This window comes from Homarus americanus, unplaced genomic scaffold, assembly GCF_018991925.1.
Source record: "Homarus americanus isolate GMGI-L3 unplaced genomic scaffold, GMGI_Hamer_2.0 scaffold23578, whole genome shotgun sequence".
Classification (NCBI taxonomy): domain Eukaryota; kingdom Metazoa; phylum Arthropoda; class Malacostraca; order Decapoda; family Nephropidae; genus Homarus; species Homarus americanus.
In genome coordinates this window covers 4,541,197-4,552,771 of record NW_024733231.1, presented here as the reverse complement: position 1 = coordinate 4,552,771, position 11,575 = coordinate 4,541,197, and the positions used below count along the sequence as shown (strand labels likewise).

General features: G+C 40.3%; 1 protein-coding gene across 5 annotated transcripts in view; it reads right to left on the bottom strand.

Moving 5' to 3' along the window:
* The window catches only part of LOC121869587 (annexin B10-like), a 29,798-nt gene extending 18,548 nt beyond the window's left edge, over positions 1–11,250 (bottom strand). Inside the window, exons 1-2 of one of the 5 annotated variants that reach the window (XM_042371023.1) lie at positions 11,215–11,250; positions 7,432–7,476 (exon numbers count right to left, since the gene is read on the bottom strand). In XM_042371023.1, the coding sequence (XP_042226957.1) occupies positions 7,432–7,476; positions 11,215–11,235 (66 nt within the window). In that variant the 5' untranslated portion in view covers positions 11,236–11,250. Of the gene's footprint in view, positions 1–3,009; positions 3,162–7,431; positions 7,477–10,169; positions 10,301–11,214 lie in introns of those variants that run through there. The other 4 variants (XM_042371021.1, XM_042371020.1, XM_042371022.1 and 1 more) reach the window with 4 other exon arrangements.
* Between the last annotated feature and the right edge of the window lie 325 nt (positions 11,251–11,575).

Here is an 11,575-nt window from a genome sequence, read left to right as displayed (position 1 = left end):
TACCTAGAGAGTGCGGGTATATAATTCGTCTGGACAGTACGAGTATAAACAATATACATAGACAGTGCAGGTATACAAACAATGGTAAACAGATAAGCAATTCAAAGGATACCCAACAAAGCCAAGACGTGTTTATTTCCAGTAGGATCCTTACAGTATACACGCCATGGAGAAGAATGCTAACTCAAGGCCAAACACACAGGATGTATTATTTGTTGTATGATAAATTTGACGTCGGATCAAAAAAATGAAATTATAAATTGAATGAGAAAATTTTGGTAAGTTGTGTGTGTGTGTGTGTGTAAAAGGAAAGACTATTATATCTCATCGTATAAGTAAGAATCAGTGGTCTGGGAATGAGGTTATAGGTAGGGCATCTCTCTCTCTCTCTCTCTCTGTGTGTAAAAGGAAAGACTATTATATCTCATCGTATAAGTAAGAATCAGTGGTCTGGGAATGAGGTTATAGGTAGGGCATCTCTCTCTCTCTCTCTCTCACATATGGGCCTTCTCTTATCCCTTACACACATACACACCCGCCTCCTCTCCCCCAACACACATGACACCCCCGCCTCTCCGCCACACATGACACACCCCCGCCTCCTCTCCGCCACACATGACACACACCCCCGCCTCTCCTCCCCTACACACATGACACACACCCCCGCCTCTCCTCCCCTACACATATGACCCACACACACCCACCCAAGGAAATAGGGAAGCACCACTATTGATCTGGGCGAAGAGGAGTCCACAAGGGTCGGTCGGTACTCTAGAGGCGACTTGATGGCGCCTATCTAGTTTTCCCGCCAAGCTCTCTCTCTCTCTCTCTCTCTCTCTCTCTCTCTACTCTTACCTAACCTGAAATTTTTTGTGGGTTAGGTTAGGTTAAATATGTTAAGTTAGTGTATTTCTGTTAATGTATTTTTGTGGTGTTAGATTACATTAGGTCAGGTTAATATGTTTATGTCAAATAAGTTAAGGTTAATGTATTTGTGTTGTTAGGTTAGGTTAGGTTAGGTTTGTTTGTTAAATAAGTTAGGTTAATGCATTTCTGTGTTATTAGGTTAACTTAATGTATTTTTGTGTTACTGGGTTAGGTTAGGTTTCCTGTGTCAATATGATATTATTCACGAAGCAAATGACGTCTTTGTTTGGCTATCGTTGGCCGACATATTGTTTATATACTTGTACTGGCTATGTACGTTACGAAACCCCTTGAGTACGATAACTTAAAACATCGTACTCAAATTGTCGTCATCGTACTCAAGGGGTTAAAGATCAGTCAATATCATGTTAAGGTCAATGTGTAATTAGGTTCCTCGAACGATTGAAATTTAACTTAATGTTCCCTGAGAAAGACACAGTCATATACACATACTGTACATGTACATAAAGGAGGGGAGACACATATGCACACGCACACACACACACACACAAAGACCACAGAATGTCAGGGCCAGTGTTCTTATCACCATAATGATGTGGACATTTACCCGATCTTTCTCCACCTCACAAAAACTAGAAATTATATATGTCAAACCTAACCTCAGTGAACATGACCTGACCTCAATGAACATGACCTGACCTCAGTGAACATGACCTGACCTCAATGAACATGACCTGACCTCAGTGAACATGGCCTAACCTTATCTAACCCAACCTAACCTAACCTAACCTCGATAAACATGATCTGACCTAACCTAACCAAACCTAACCTCAATGTACTTAACCTGACATAATTTATCCTGACTTGACCTAGACTACCTTTACTGGACCTGAACTTAACCTAACCCAATCTAACCTAACCTACCCAACCAAACCTAACCAACTAAAACCTAACCTAAACTACCACCACCATATACGACGCACCAATTAATCCACCAATAAAACATATACAATTTTACATACCATAACGATAAGCTGTGGTAGGCGGTGTATGTATTAATGACAAAGAGATTGTGTTACCGTGGCTCTGGTTGGCTGGTAGATAAAATATCACCCGGCCTCTGTAATTTGGTTTGATTAGGTGTTAATGTGGTTTGTGTTTGGTTTGGTTAGGTGTCAGAGTGGTGTGGTTAGGTCAGCATTAACTCTTCCTATAAACAAGCCAATATAATGTAACCAGTTAATATAAGTGGTCGGAAAAAGTAGCAATATCCAATGGCGTATCTCACATCCAGCCAATCACCAAATGGCTCTGCCCTCTCCTGATGACGTCACTGATCACAAAGGGACCATCACATTGTATTAATTATTTCCTCACGTTAAATCAATGAGAATTTCAGTGAATAAATAATTTTGGATTTTATTTTGGGTTTTTGTTAATACTGAGTCTATCCTTAGTTGATCTGTCTTACTGTTTTGCCTTATATATATATATACCTGCACTGAGTATGTAGTCCCCTTCACTAGTGCGTTTACAGGGGCTCATCAGGTTTTGTGAAGTGTGGCAGCCGTGTGTTTGTTTACATTCGCCAGGAGGAAACTCACAACAGTAAACATACTATGGAATCAAATTTAAAACAATATTAAAACAAATATCTCAAAGATAATGATTTGTGGAATGTTTATATGACGAGCCCCTGTAAGCGCACGAGTGAAGGGGACTGTACATCCGGTAAAACAACACCAAAAAAGTATATTCCTGGATGGGTCCGATAAATTTCAAAATTATCAATACGATTCGTGTTGTCTCGGTAGGGTTGTGAAAATCCTTCGTCTGTTGTGTCATATTGTTTTGTATAATAAGCAGGAAGATATTTTTTTTTACTATATTGTTTGTATAGTTTCACAGCCTATGTATATATTGTTTGGTTTTGTGTGTGTGTGTGTGTGTACTAAAACTCCACAAAAATCATCCGTCCGCACATCCTGCCATTGGATACCGACACAAACAACACAAAGACAAACTTACACTCAACTCACAACCACCAAAACACAGACCACAAGCAGACTCTAACATCCGCCATAGTCTTTAAAAAAAAAAAAACGCGTCAAATTAACTCACCCTTCCAAAAACCTCGCTACTCGCCCCTGCCATGCTAGTACAGAGTGATCACAGGACAATCGTAGCCGAGCTAAGGTGGATGCTTACTGGAAGCTGGGAGGACCGGAAAAGTGGCATGGAGACTGTGAGATAATGCATATACCAACTCTTATTGGCTACAACATTTGACGTCACATTTTCGTATACGCTGATTGGTGGCAATGTATTACGTCACGTATGCTTCTAAATCCTGATTGTTTGTCTCAGTCACTATCAATCCTTTGTGTTACATGATCTAGTTGCTAAATCCTGATTGGTTGGGCACGTGAGCTGGCAGACGAGAAAATTTTAATTTTCTATGTAACAATGAGGAAAGACAACGAATCATACGTGTAGTGATACGAGTTGTGGTCACCAGGAAAGGCATCAACCCCACCACACGCTAAGAGTGTAGTTTAGTTCAGAAGTTACACCGAGAAGTTAACACAAGCGATTGATCAATATGTAAACAATGAATCAGGTGAAGTGAGGCAAGCGTGATGATGACGGGTTTGTTTGTACAGTAAATATAGGTAAATCATAAATATATATATATATATATATATATATATATATATATATATATAAGAATATTTGTATCTTATCTGTTTAAACTATAAAATCATCCTGTTGAAAAACCGAACTCGAGATTAATGTTGTGTGTTATTTACATTACTAACATACTAATGAGATTACTACAATGGGATCACCTGATGATTAAACACCCTAATACTACCAGGGGGGGTTAGGTTACGATAGGTTATAATAGGTTAGGTTAGAGTGAGTAATCATCAGGTGAAATAAGCGTGGGGAAGAGACCTAATCTTGGGGCATCCAAACATTTTTAAGAGAATCATTAACTCCTCACACTGGCATCGTCTGTTGGTGTTACCAGAGTGAAGACGAGAGACGGTGAGATGGTCCGTGGCAACACAGTACAGTACTCACGGTGTATGGCAGGATCCTGCCGCCTGTTGGTGCTGCCGAGTGCGAGACGTTCATTTGGGTGGCTTGCTGGGCGGTGTGGTGGGCAGGGGTGATTCCTGGGTAACCTGCAACGGGCGGCTGGCCACCCACACCTGCCTGCGAATACGGGGCCGCCCCACTACCCGGGTAAGGGCTTCCCCCGGCACCTGGGTAAGGGTTTCCTCCTGCGGGTGGGTACGGTGAAGTTCCGGGAGCTCCTGAAGCAGGTGGGTACTGAGATGCCCCCGGTGCAGGTGGGTACTGAGATGCCCCTGGTGCAGGTGGGTACTGAGACGCCCCTGGTGCAGGTGGGTACTGAGACGCCCCTGGTGCAGGTGGGTACTGAGACGCCCCTGGTGCAGGTGGGTACTGGGACGCCCCGGTGCAGGTGGGTATCAGGGAAGCCCCAGGTGCAGGTGGGTACTGGGACGCCCCGGTGCAGGTGGGTACTGGGAAGCCCCCGGTCCAGGTGGTACTGGGACGCCCCTGGTGCAGGTGGGTACTGAGACGCCCCCGGTGCAGGTGGGTACTGGGATGCCCCTGGTGCAGGTGGATACGGGGATGCCCCTGGTGCAGGTGGATACGGTGAAGTCCCCGGTGCAGGCGGGTACTGGGAGAATCCAGACGCCGGTTGGTAAGACCCACCTTGGGCAGGCGGGTAAGGAGCAGCTCCTGGAGCAGGTGGGTAGGGCGCAGGCGGGTAGGGCGCAGCCCCAGGCGCTGGCGGATAGTGCCCGGGGTTACCAGGGGCCTGGGGGTACATGGGGTAGCCTCCTCCCTGCGGGTATAGTAAAGAAACGGGGTTAATAGTTAATGTTCTCAGTGGACCGACCTAACACTTGGCTGTGGATCTGAGTATTGCTAGTAATACAGTTTGGTTACATTAGGGAGGTGTGGATCCACGTCTAGGATTAGTGAGTTTCACCAAACAATCTCTGAAACCATCCACTATATAACGAGTCACTAGTCAGGCTAAACACACAACAATTTCACGTCTGTTGGATCACATTTCAAGACTAATAAAAGATTCATGGAAGACAACAGCAGGTAACAGTACAGGTGAAGACGACTGTTGTTATTGTGACTACGATAATTGTTGTCGACGGCCCCACTCGTAAAAATAATGTACCAGTGACTTCTTTATCACAGCTAGGGTAGTTACTTTTATATTAGGATATTTAATATTAAGTTAATAAAATGGCGGTGAAGGTGTGGCTATTGGGGTAGGTTGGAGGCCACGTAGTAGTAGTAGTAAAAAAACAAATTTTACTAGCAATAAGTCATAACAGTAGTAGTAGTCGTAATAGTTGTAATGGTACAGTAGTAGTGTTAGTAGTAGTAGCAATATAAGTCACAACAGTAGTAGTAGTCGTAATAGTTGTAATGGTACAGTAGTAGTAATACAAGTCACAACAGTAGTAGTAGTAGCACACACACAGGTAACATACGGTGAACCCTGCAGGTGGGTTGATTGAGTAGTTTGTTCCCTGGTGAGAAAGAAGAAAAAGTTTACCTTATCTCAACCATAAAAGATTAGGTGGTAATGGTGGTAATATCACTGTTCACTGCCACACAGGACAGTGGTTCATATACAGTACAAGTCGTGTTCTATTTGAGGTACTAGGTAGTAGGCAGCTATCAAACAGGGAGGTACTACCGCCTGGGAAGATATTGGAAGCACATGGCATCACGAAAATTATGAACCAAGTCCCAGGTTGCTGATCTGACTTTCTGCCTCATTTACACACAATTGCAGGGTTTCAATTGTTTCTCTTACTAATGACAGCACAACATACATACTGTATGTTGAGAGGGAGAGAGAGACCTACATCAATTTACCACACATTAGTTATATTTACCACTGAACTGATCTAAACAAACTTGAAGGTATAGGATGAAAGGAGAGAGAGGAGGGGTTGATATGGTCTCACTAGGGAGTTAAAAAAGGGGGTAAAAAGGGGTTGTCACACTACCACTAAGGGGGAATAAGGGGAGGGGCACATAAGAGGAGTTAAAAAAAAGGGGGCCTTATAACAAGTACTTGAGTTTAGCTTAATTTTAATGACGCGTAAACACGAGCTTCGTCTTTTCCTGTCAACGTAGGTAATTAGAATAGTAAGCCTTGGTGTTGGGGGTTTCCGAGCAGCTATGGAAATCCCCAGGTGGATATAACCTTTGTAGTATACTTTGCTTATATATACCAAACGATTCAGCATACCCATGATAAAGTCACAGTATGTTTAGTATAAGTTGGTACATTCCTCTCAACACATAAGTAATTAGGACTCAGTATATTAAAAGGTAAGATAAGAGACAATAGGTTCAGTATATCTCAGTACAGTATATTTAAAGGCTAAAGGCACAAACTATTCAGTATATTGTGGTATACTGTATATCTCTGTTATTAGGACACCAACCAACAGAACACTTACCCCCCCCTCTTCCTTACCTGATAGAAGAGCGTTTTTCTTTATACATAATACCACACACACACACACACACCTGCCCTTATTAACATAAAACACCCACATTAGTTTTTTTTCAACCAAACTTGTTCTCTTTAACCCCCACAAAATATACTTCACATTCTCAAGCATACAGTATACTCATGAACGTATGTATGTATGTATGTATGTATGTATGTATGTATGTATATCTCATCAGTCCATATAAGCAAGCGGACTTCCATATACAAACAATACCTCACAAGTATGTACATTAGTATGTTTGTGCCGTTATCTCTCGTTTGGTAGATTATTGTTCATCTGGCAGCGTAGAGGACGGCTGGCAAGGGTTAACGCCCCGACACTAAGAGATGAATGTATCGTTTTGTGTACCACTAGACAAGGTGCTCTGAGGGCTTTACTTGAATCAAACCCAAACACTAATCTAACTTATCTTAATCATCAGGTAAAATATGCTAAGAGGGGCGCTAATCATCAGGTGAAATAAGCTAAGGGGGGCTAATATTCAGTTGAAATAAGCTAATCTTCAGGTGATATAAGCTTAAGGGGCTATACTTCAGGTGAAATAAGCTAAGGATCTAATTATCAGGTGAAATAAGCAAAGGGGGACTAATCTTCAGGTGCTCCAGCATTACTACAACGTCTAATCTAACTCTTGTGAATAGTGAACGATACAGAGTGAAAAACAGAGCCAATAATAATAGAAAATTATAATAACAAAGCCAAAACTAGTTATGCCTTGTTGATACTATACTGAATACCTTATCTTGAGGAGGGTAGGAGGAAGAGGGGGAGAGGAGGGGGGAGAGGAGGGGGAGGGTAGGAGGAAGAGGGGGGATAGGGGAAAGGAGAGGGTAGGATGAAAGGATAGTTTGTGTATAAAATATTAATATAGCTCCTATTTTACCATATAAACAATTAATATCACCTAAACTACATCACTATATTACTTCAGGTGATAAAAGACACTTACCTGGCCAAAGCCGACGCCTGGTTGATTGCTGCCTGGGTAACTCATCTGCAGGGAGGAGGAAGGGGAATATATTACGTCTTAAAGCAAGTTCTGTACTAAAGGTTTCACATTTACAGTATACAAGAGACTATCGTTTGCGTGAGTGTGCAGGAGTCCAGTTGGTCGTAGTGTTCTTGGCATTATCCTAACATTGGCTTTTTTCCCATCACTGGTATTATCATAACATTGGCTATCTTATACTACATTTACGCTATCTTAACATCCCTCGTCAACTCTCTCACAAATGGATAGTCATCAAATAATATCCTTTGTCGGCCACATGTCAAAACACTAACACAAAAAGCAACAACCAAAAAAAAAAAAAAACAGTGCAAAAAACAGTCTTGGAGTGTGATGTACAATACAGCTGCCTAGCCATCGCTGAAGGTCACCACTCACTGTTGCCCAGCTTGTATGAAACAGTGATTCTCTCTCACCATCGCATTCTGTGGCTTGGGAAAAAAACCTAACTTTTAACCCTTTGAGTATGATGACTTAAGCCCCTTGAGTATAATGCCTTAAACCCCTTGGGTATGATGACTTAACCCTTTGAGTATAATGCTTTAACCCTTTAAGTATGATGCCTTAACCCCTTGAGTATGATGCCTTAACCCCTTGACTATGATGCCTTAACCCTTTGAGTATGATGCCTTAACCCTTTAAGTATGATGCCTTAACCCCTTGAGTATGATGCCTTAACCCCTTGACTACGACGACTTAAAAATCACCTAGACAGTGGCGACATAACCAATACTAATTATAAAGTTCCACATACATATGACTCACGGTGACAATGATGTAAACAATGTGTGACGTCAATTGAATTGTTCCCGCCAAAACTGTTTTATTGATACTAATTAAATAATATCTAGTTAACGTAACCTCGGTTTTATTTTAATACTACTTCTAAACGTCATTTTTGGAGGGATTTAAAGCGTAATTGTTTTGAATCATTCAGAATTTATGGTCGTGAGGAATATATATCTCATCCAAACCTTCGTGAGTGTCTAAACCCTGGCATTTCCTGAACGTCATTGCAGCAGTGATTGGGTAAATACTTCCACGTGATTGAATATGAATCACAGGCCCTCGACAACCTTGACAATGGGAAGAAAAAAGAATAATAGCCTGTGGTCTCTTTTGATTTCCTTGATAAAGAAATAATTCCAGGTTACATAAAGTTAACACACACGGCTTATTTCACCGGTTGATTATTCACTTTTAAGTTAACCTAACCTATCCTCCGTCTCCCCATATGATAGTTTACAGGTTATGTAAATACCATTCACTAACAAAAATTTCAAGCAGCTATCATGTTATTATTTACAACCATCAAAACAGCATCTCTTATCATCGCCAACCATAGATAAAAGTCAATTGAAAATAATTACAGCACCAATCCACAAGACACGGCAGCACGCACACTCAGGCACACACCACACGCTTTTAATACTATCAGCCCAAAAACACGTATTAAGTTCAGTATTGCCATTAATCTTATAAACATTACCGAGGATTTTTTCGCATCCTACACACATCAACATCTATGAGACTTGTTCGTTAAGGGGTTAATTTCTGCATTCATGTTTTTTTTTTAAGATATTTACACCAAAATTCAGTAAAGTTAGAAAATTGTTGATTGAAAATAATAATCACAAGACTCCGAGACCTTGTAATAATATTATCTAAACACTGTTGGGTTCTGTTTCCGTTTGTCCCAGGTTACGTTGAGGAGTTGGGTCTGCTGGCTCCTGTTGGTCTAGCTCTAGAAATAACGCAAAGTTTGATGTATTCAGACGTTTAAATAATTCCATCTTGTGTTTCAATTCCGTATTAACTCTTAATTTTAAAAAAAAACACCGAAAATATATCCCCACACACACCTTACAGTTACAATGATTCTATACCATGTTTCATTTCGTTCACATGTCCACTCTCAAGATCACCAACCCACCAACCCTAAATCACTGATACAAGTGACAATGATAATATTTTTTACCATCACTTTATCACCAGTTTTAATTATCACCAAACATGACTTAGGAGGGGGGGGGGGTAGTCAAACTTAACAAACTTTAGGAATGTTCTAGTCTGCCTCTATTCAATTAACCCGGGCAATATATAATAAAATAATCTCTATAATATCCACAAACATATTAAAACAAGTGGAATATAAAAAATGAAATTCTTAAAAGTAAAATACAAGCCTGAAATAATAAAGAGGCGATAATCTCAACACCAAATAAGTGAGGTAACATTCCTGCCTTCAATATGGCGTATCACCTCGGCTTCCTTCGTGTTATTTACCGACCGGTTTAAATATACAGTTATACCGTATGGGAGAAATAAAAATACTTAAAATTACAATACCGGTGTTCTAACTACGTGTTGTTACTGTAAGTAATAAATAGACGCCATCGTTGTTTCGGGGTAGTTGAAAGACATACAGTATATTATCTGGGTCTGAGAATATCTAGTTTGTTTGTAATTTTACATAACTTGCACATAAAAAAAACTGTGTTGGTTGTCACAGCTCCAGTACTACTTCACTGTCTTAGTAGTCCCTTCTTCTTGACCTTGGTTGAATGGCACTAACAACAAATCAAATTACGAGTAGACGCAACCACGACACACACGGCACGATATAGATTTCTTTCAACAATCATCTCCGGTAATTAAACATATCAGATAACTTGTACAAATTCATCAATAAAATGTTTGACGAAGAACTTAACAACCGCACGTTTGGTTCCTTTGGGTTCCGTATGTGTACTCCCGTGTTGCGGTATGAAACTCTGTGACAGCATCCCGGCATCGTCAGATACTCCTGTACCTTATAGTAAACAGTTGAATGACTTTGATGGTATGTTTAACTATACTTGTGCTTGCAACTTTACAACTATTAAGTTATAACTCAAAAAACTGATAACCAACATAAGATTTTATTGATAATATAAAGTCTGGTAATATCGTGTACACTGCGTTATCTTTTGTCCGCCAACGAGGATTTCTCAAAATAGTCTGTACACTTGTACTGTAACAAGTTAGTGCGTCACATCACGCCTTCTAAGGTTGATCCTACTCTATATATTAATACAACAGTAGCCTTTACAGTGGTGAGACCTTGGGTTATTTTAAACAACTTATCTGTCTCACGTTCACGCTACTTATTGGTGCCACGACCAGGGTACGACATAAAATATTCACCCTTCGTGAGCGGACTAATATACTCCTCACATATTTATCAGGTTATTAATCAACAGCTTCTATCATAGCCAGGTGCACAGGGCTTTTTTGGCTTTCCCCTCATATTATAATGTTATAAATTTATGCACGACGTCCAATAATGAATATATAGTTCACAATAAAGTAGATAAAAAACTGTACACATTTCTTTTAGTTACTCTATCAATTTCAGGCGCCACTGTGCAAGTTTTCTTCTATACAGGGGCGTGGTGGCGGTGGTAAATGAGAAACTCTCCTAAAAAGTTAACTTATCTTACCCCGGCGTTTCGAAACACTTTTCCATGTTTAGATTACAACACTTGAAACATTAAATGGTTAATTTATGTAATAAACATAAATAAAACATTACTACTTCACTTCTTGTACTAAATGAGTTAAATTGACAGGTTAAAGGTTTGTTTAGGTAAGCATTAGGGTGGTTAAATCAAAAGGTGAAATAGGCTTAGCTAATGATACTCAAACACTTTACATCAGACAAATAACTCACATTTAACTAACACAAACGTAATCAAAATACATTACAGTACGTAATGGATGCAGGCAGCTAAGTGTTCCTAGAGTGACTGAGCTGAAGTTACGCCATATTACCGCCTTGTCTCACAACTCAATACTGAATCACTCCTACCAGGAAAGTGTGTTTATGTATGAAAGATAAGGAGGAATGAGGAGAGGAGGGGGGGTATATATCAATGTGTGAATGTTTAATTAGTGTTTGTTGATGGGATTAGTGATGAATAAATGTGTAATGGTAATAATGTTGGATGTTGGATGTCTAGAGAGATAACAGCTTGGTGTCGAGTATAGATAACGTATTTTTTTTTACCTTACACACACACACACATACTCACACTCACTCTCT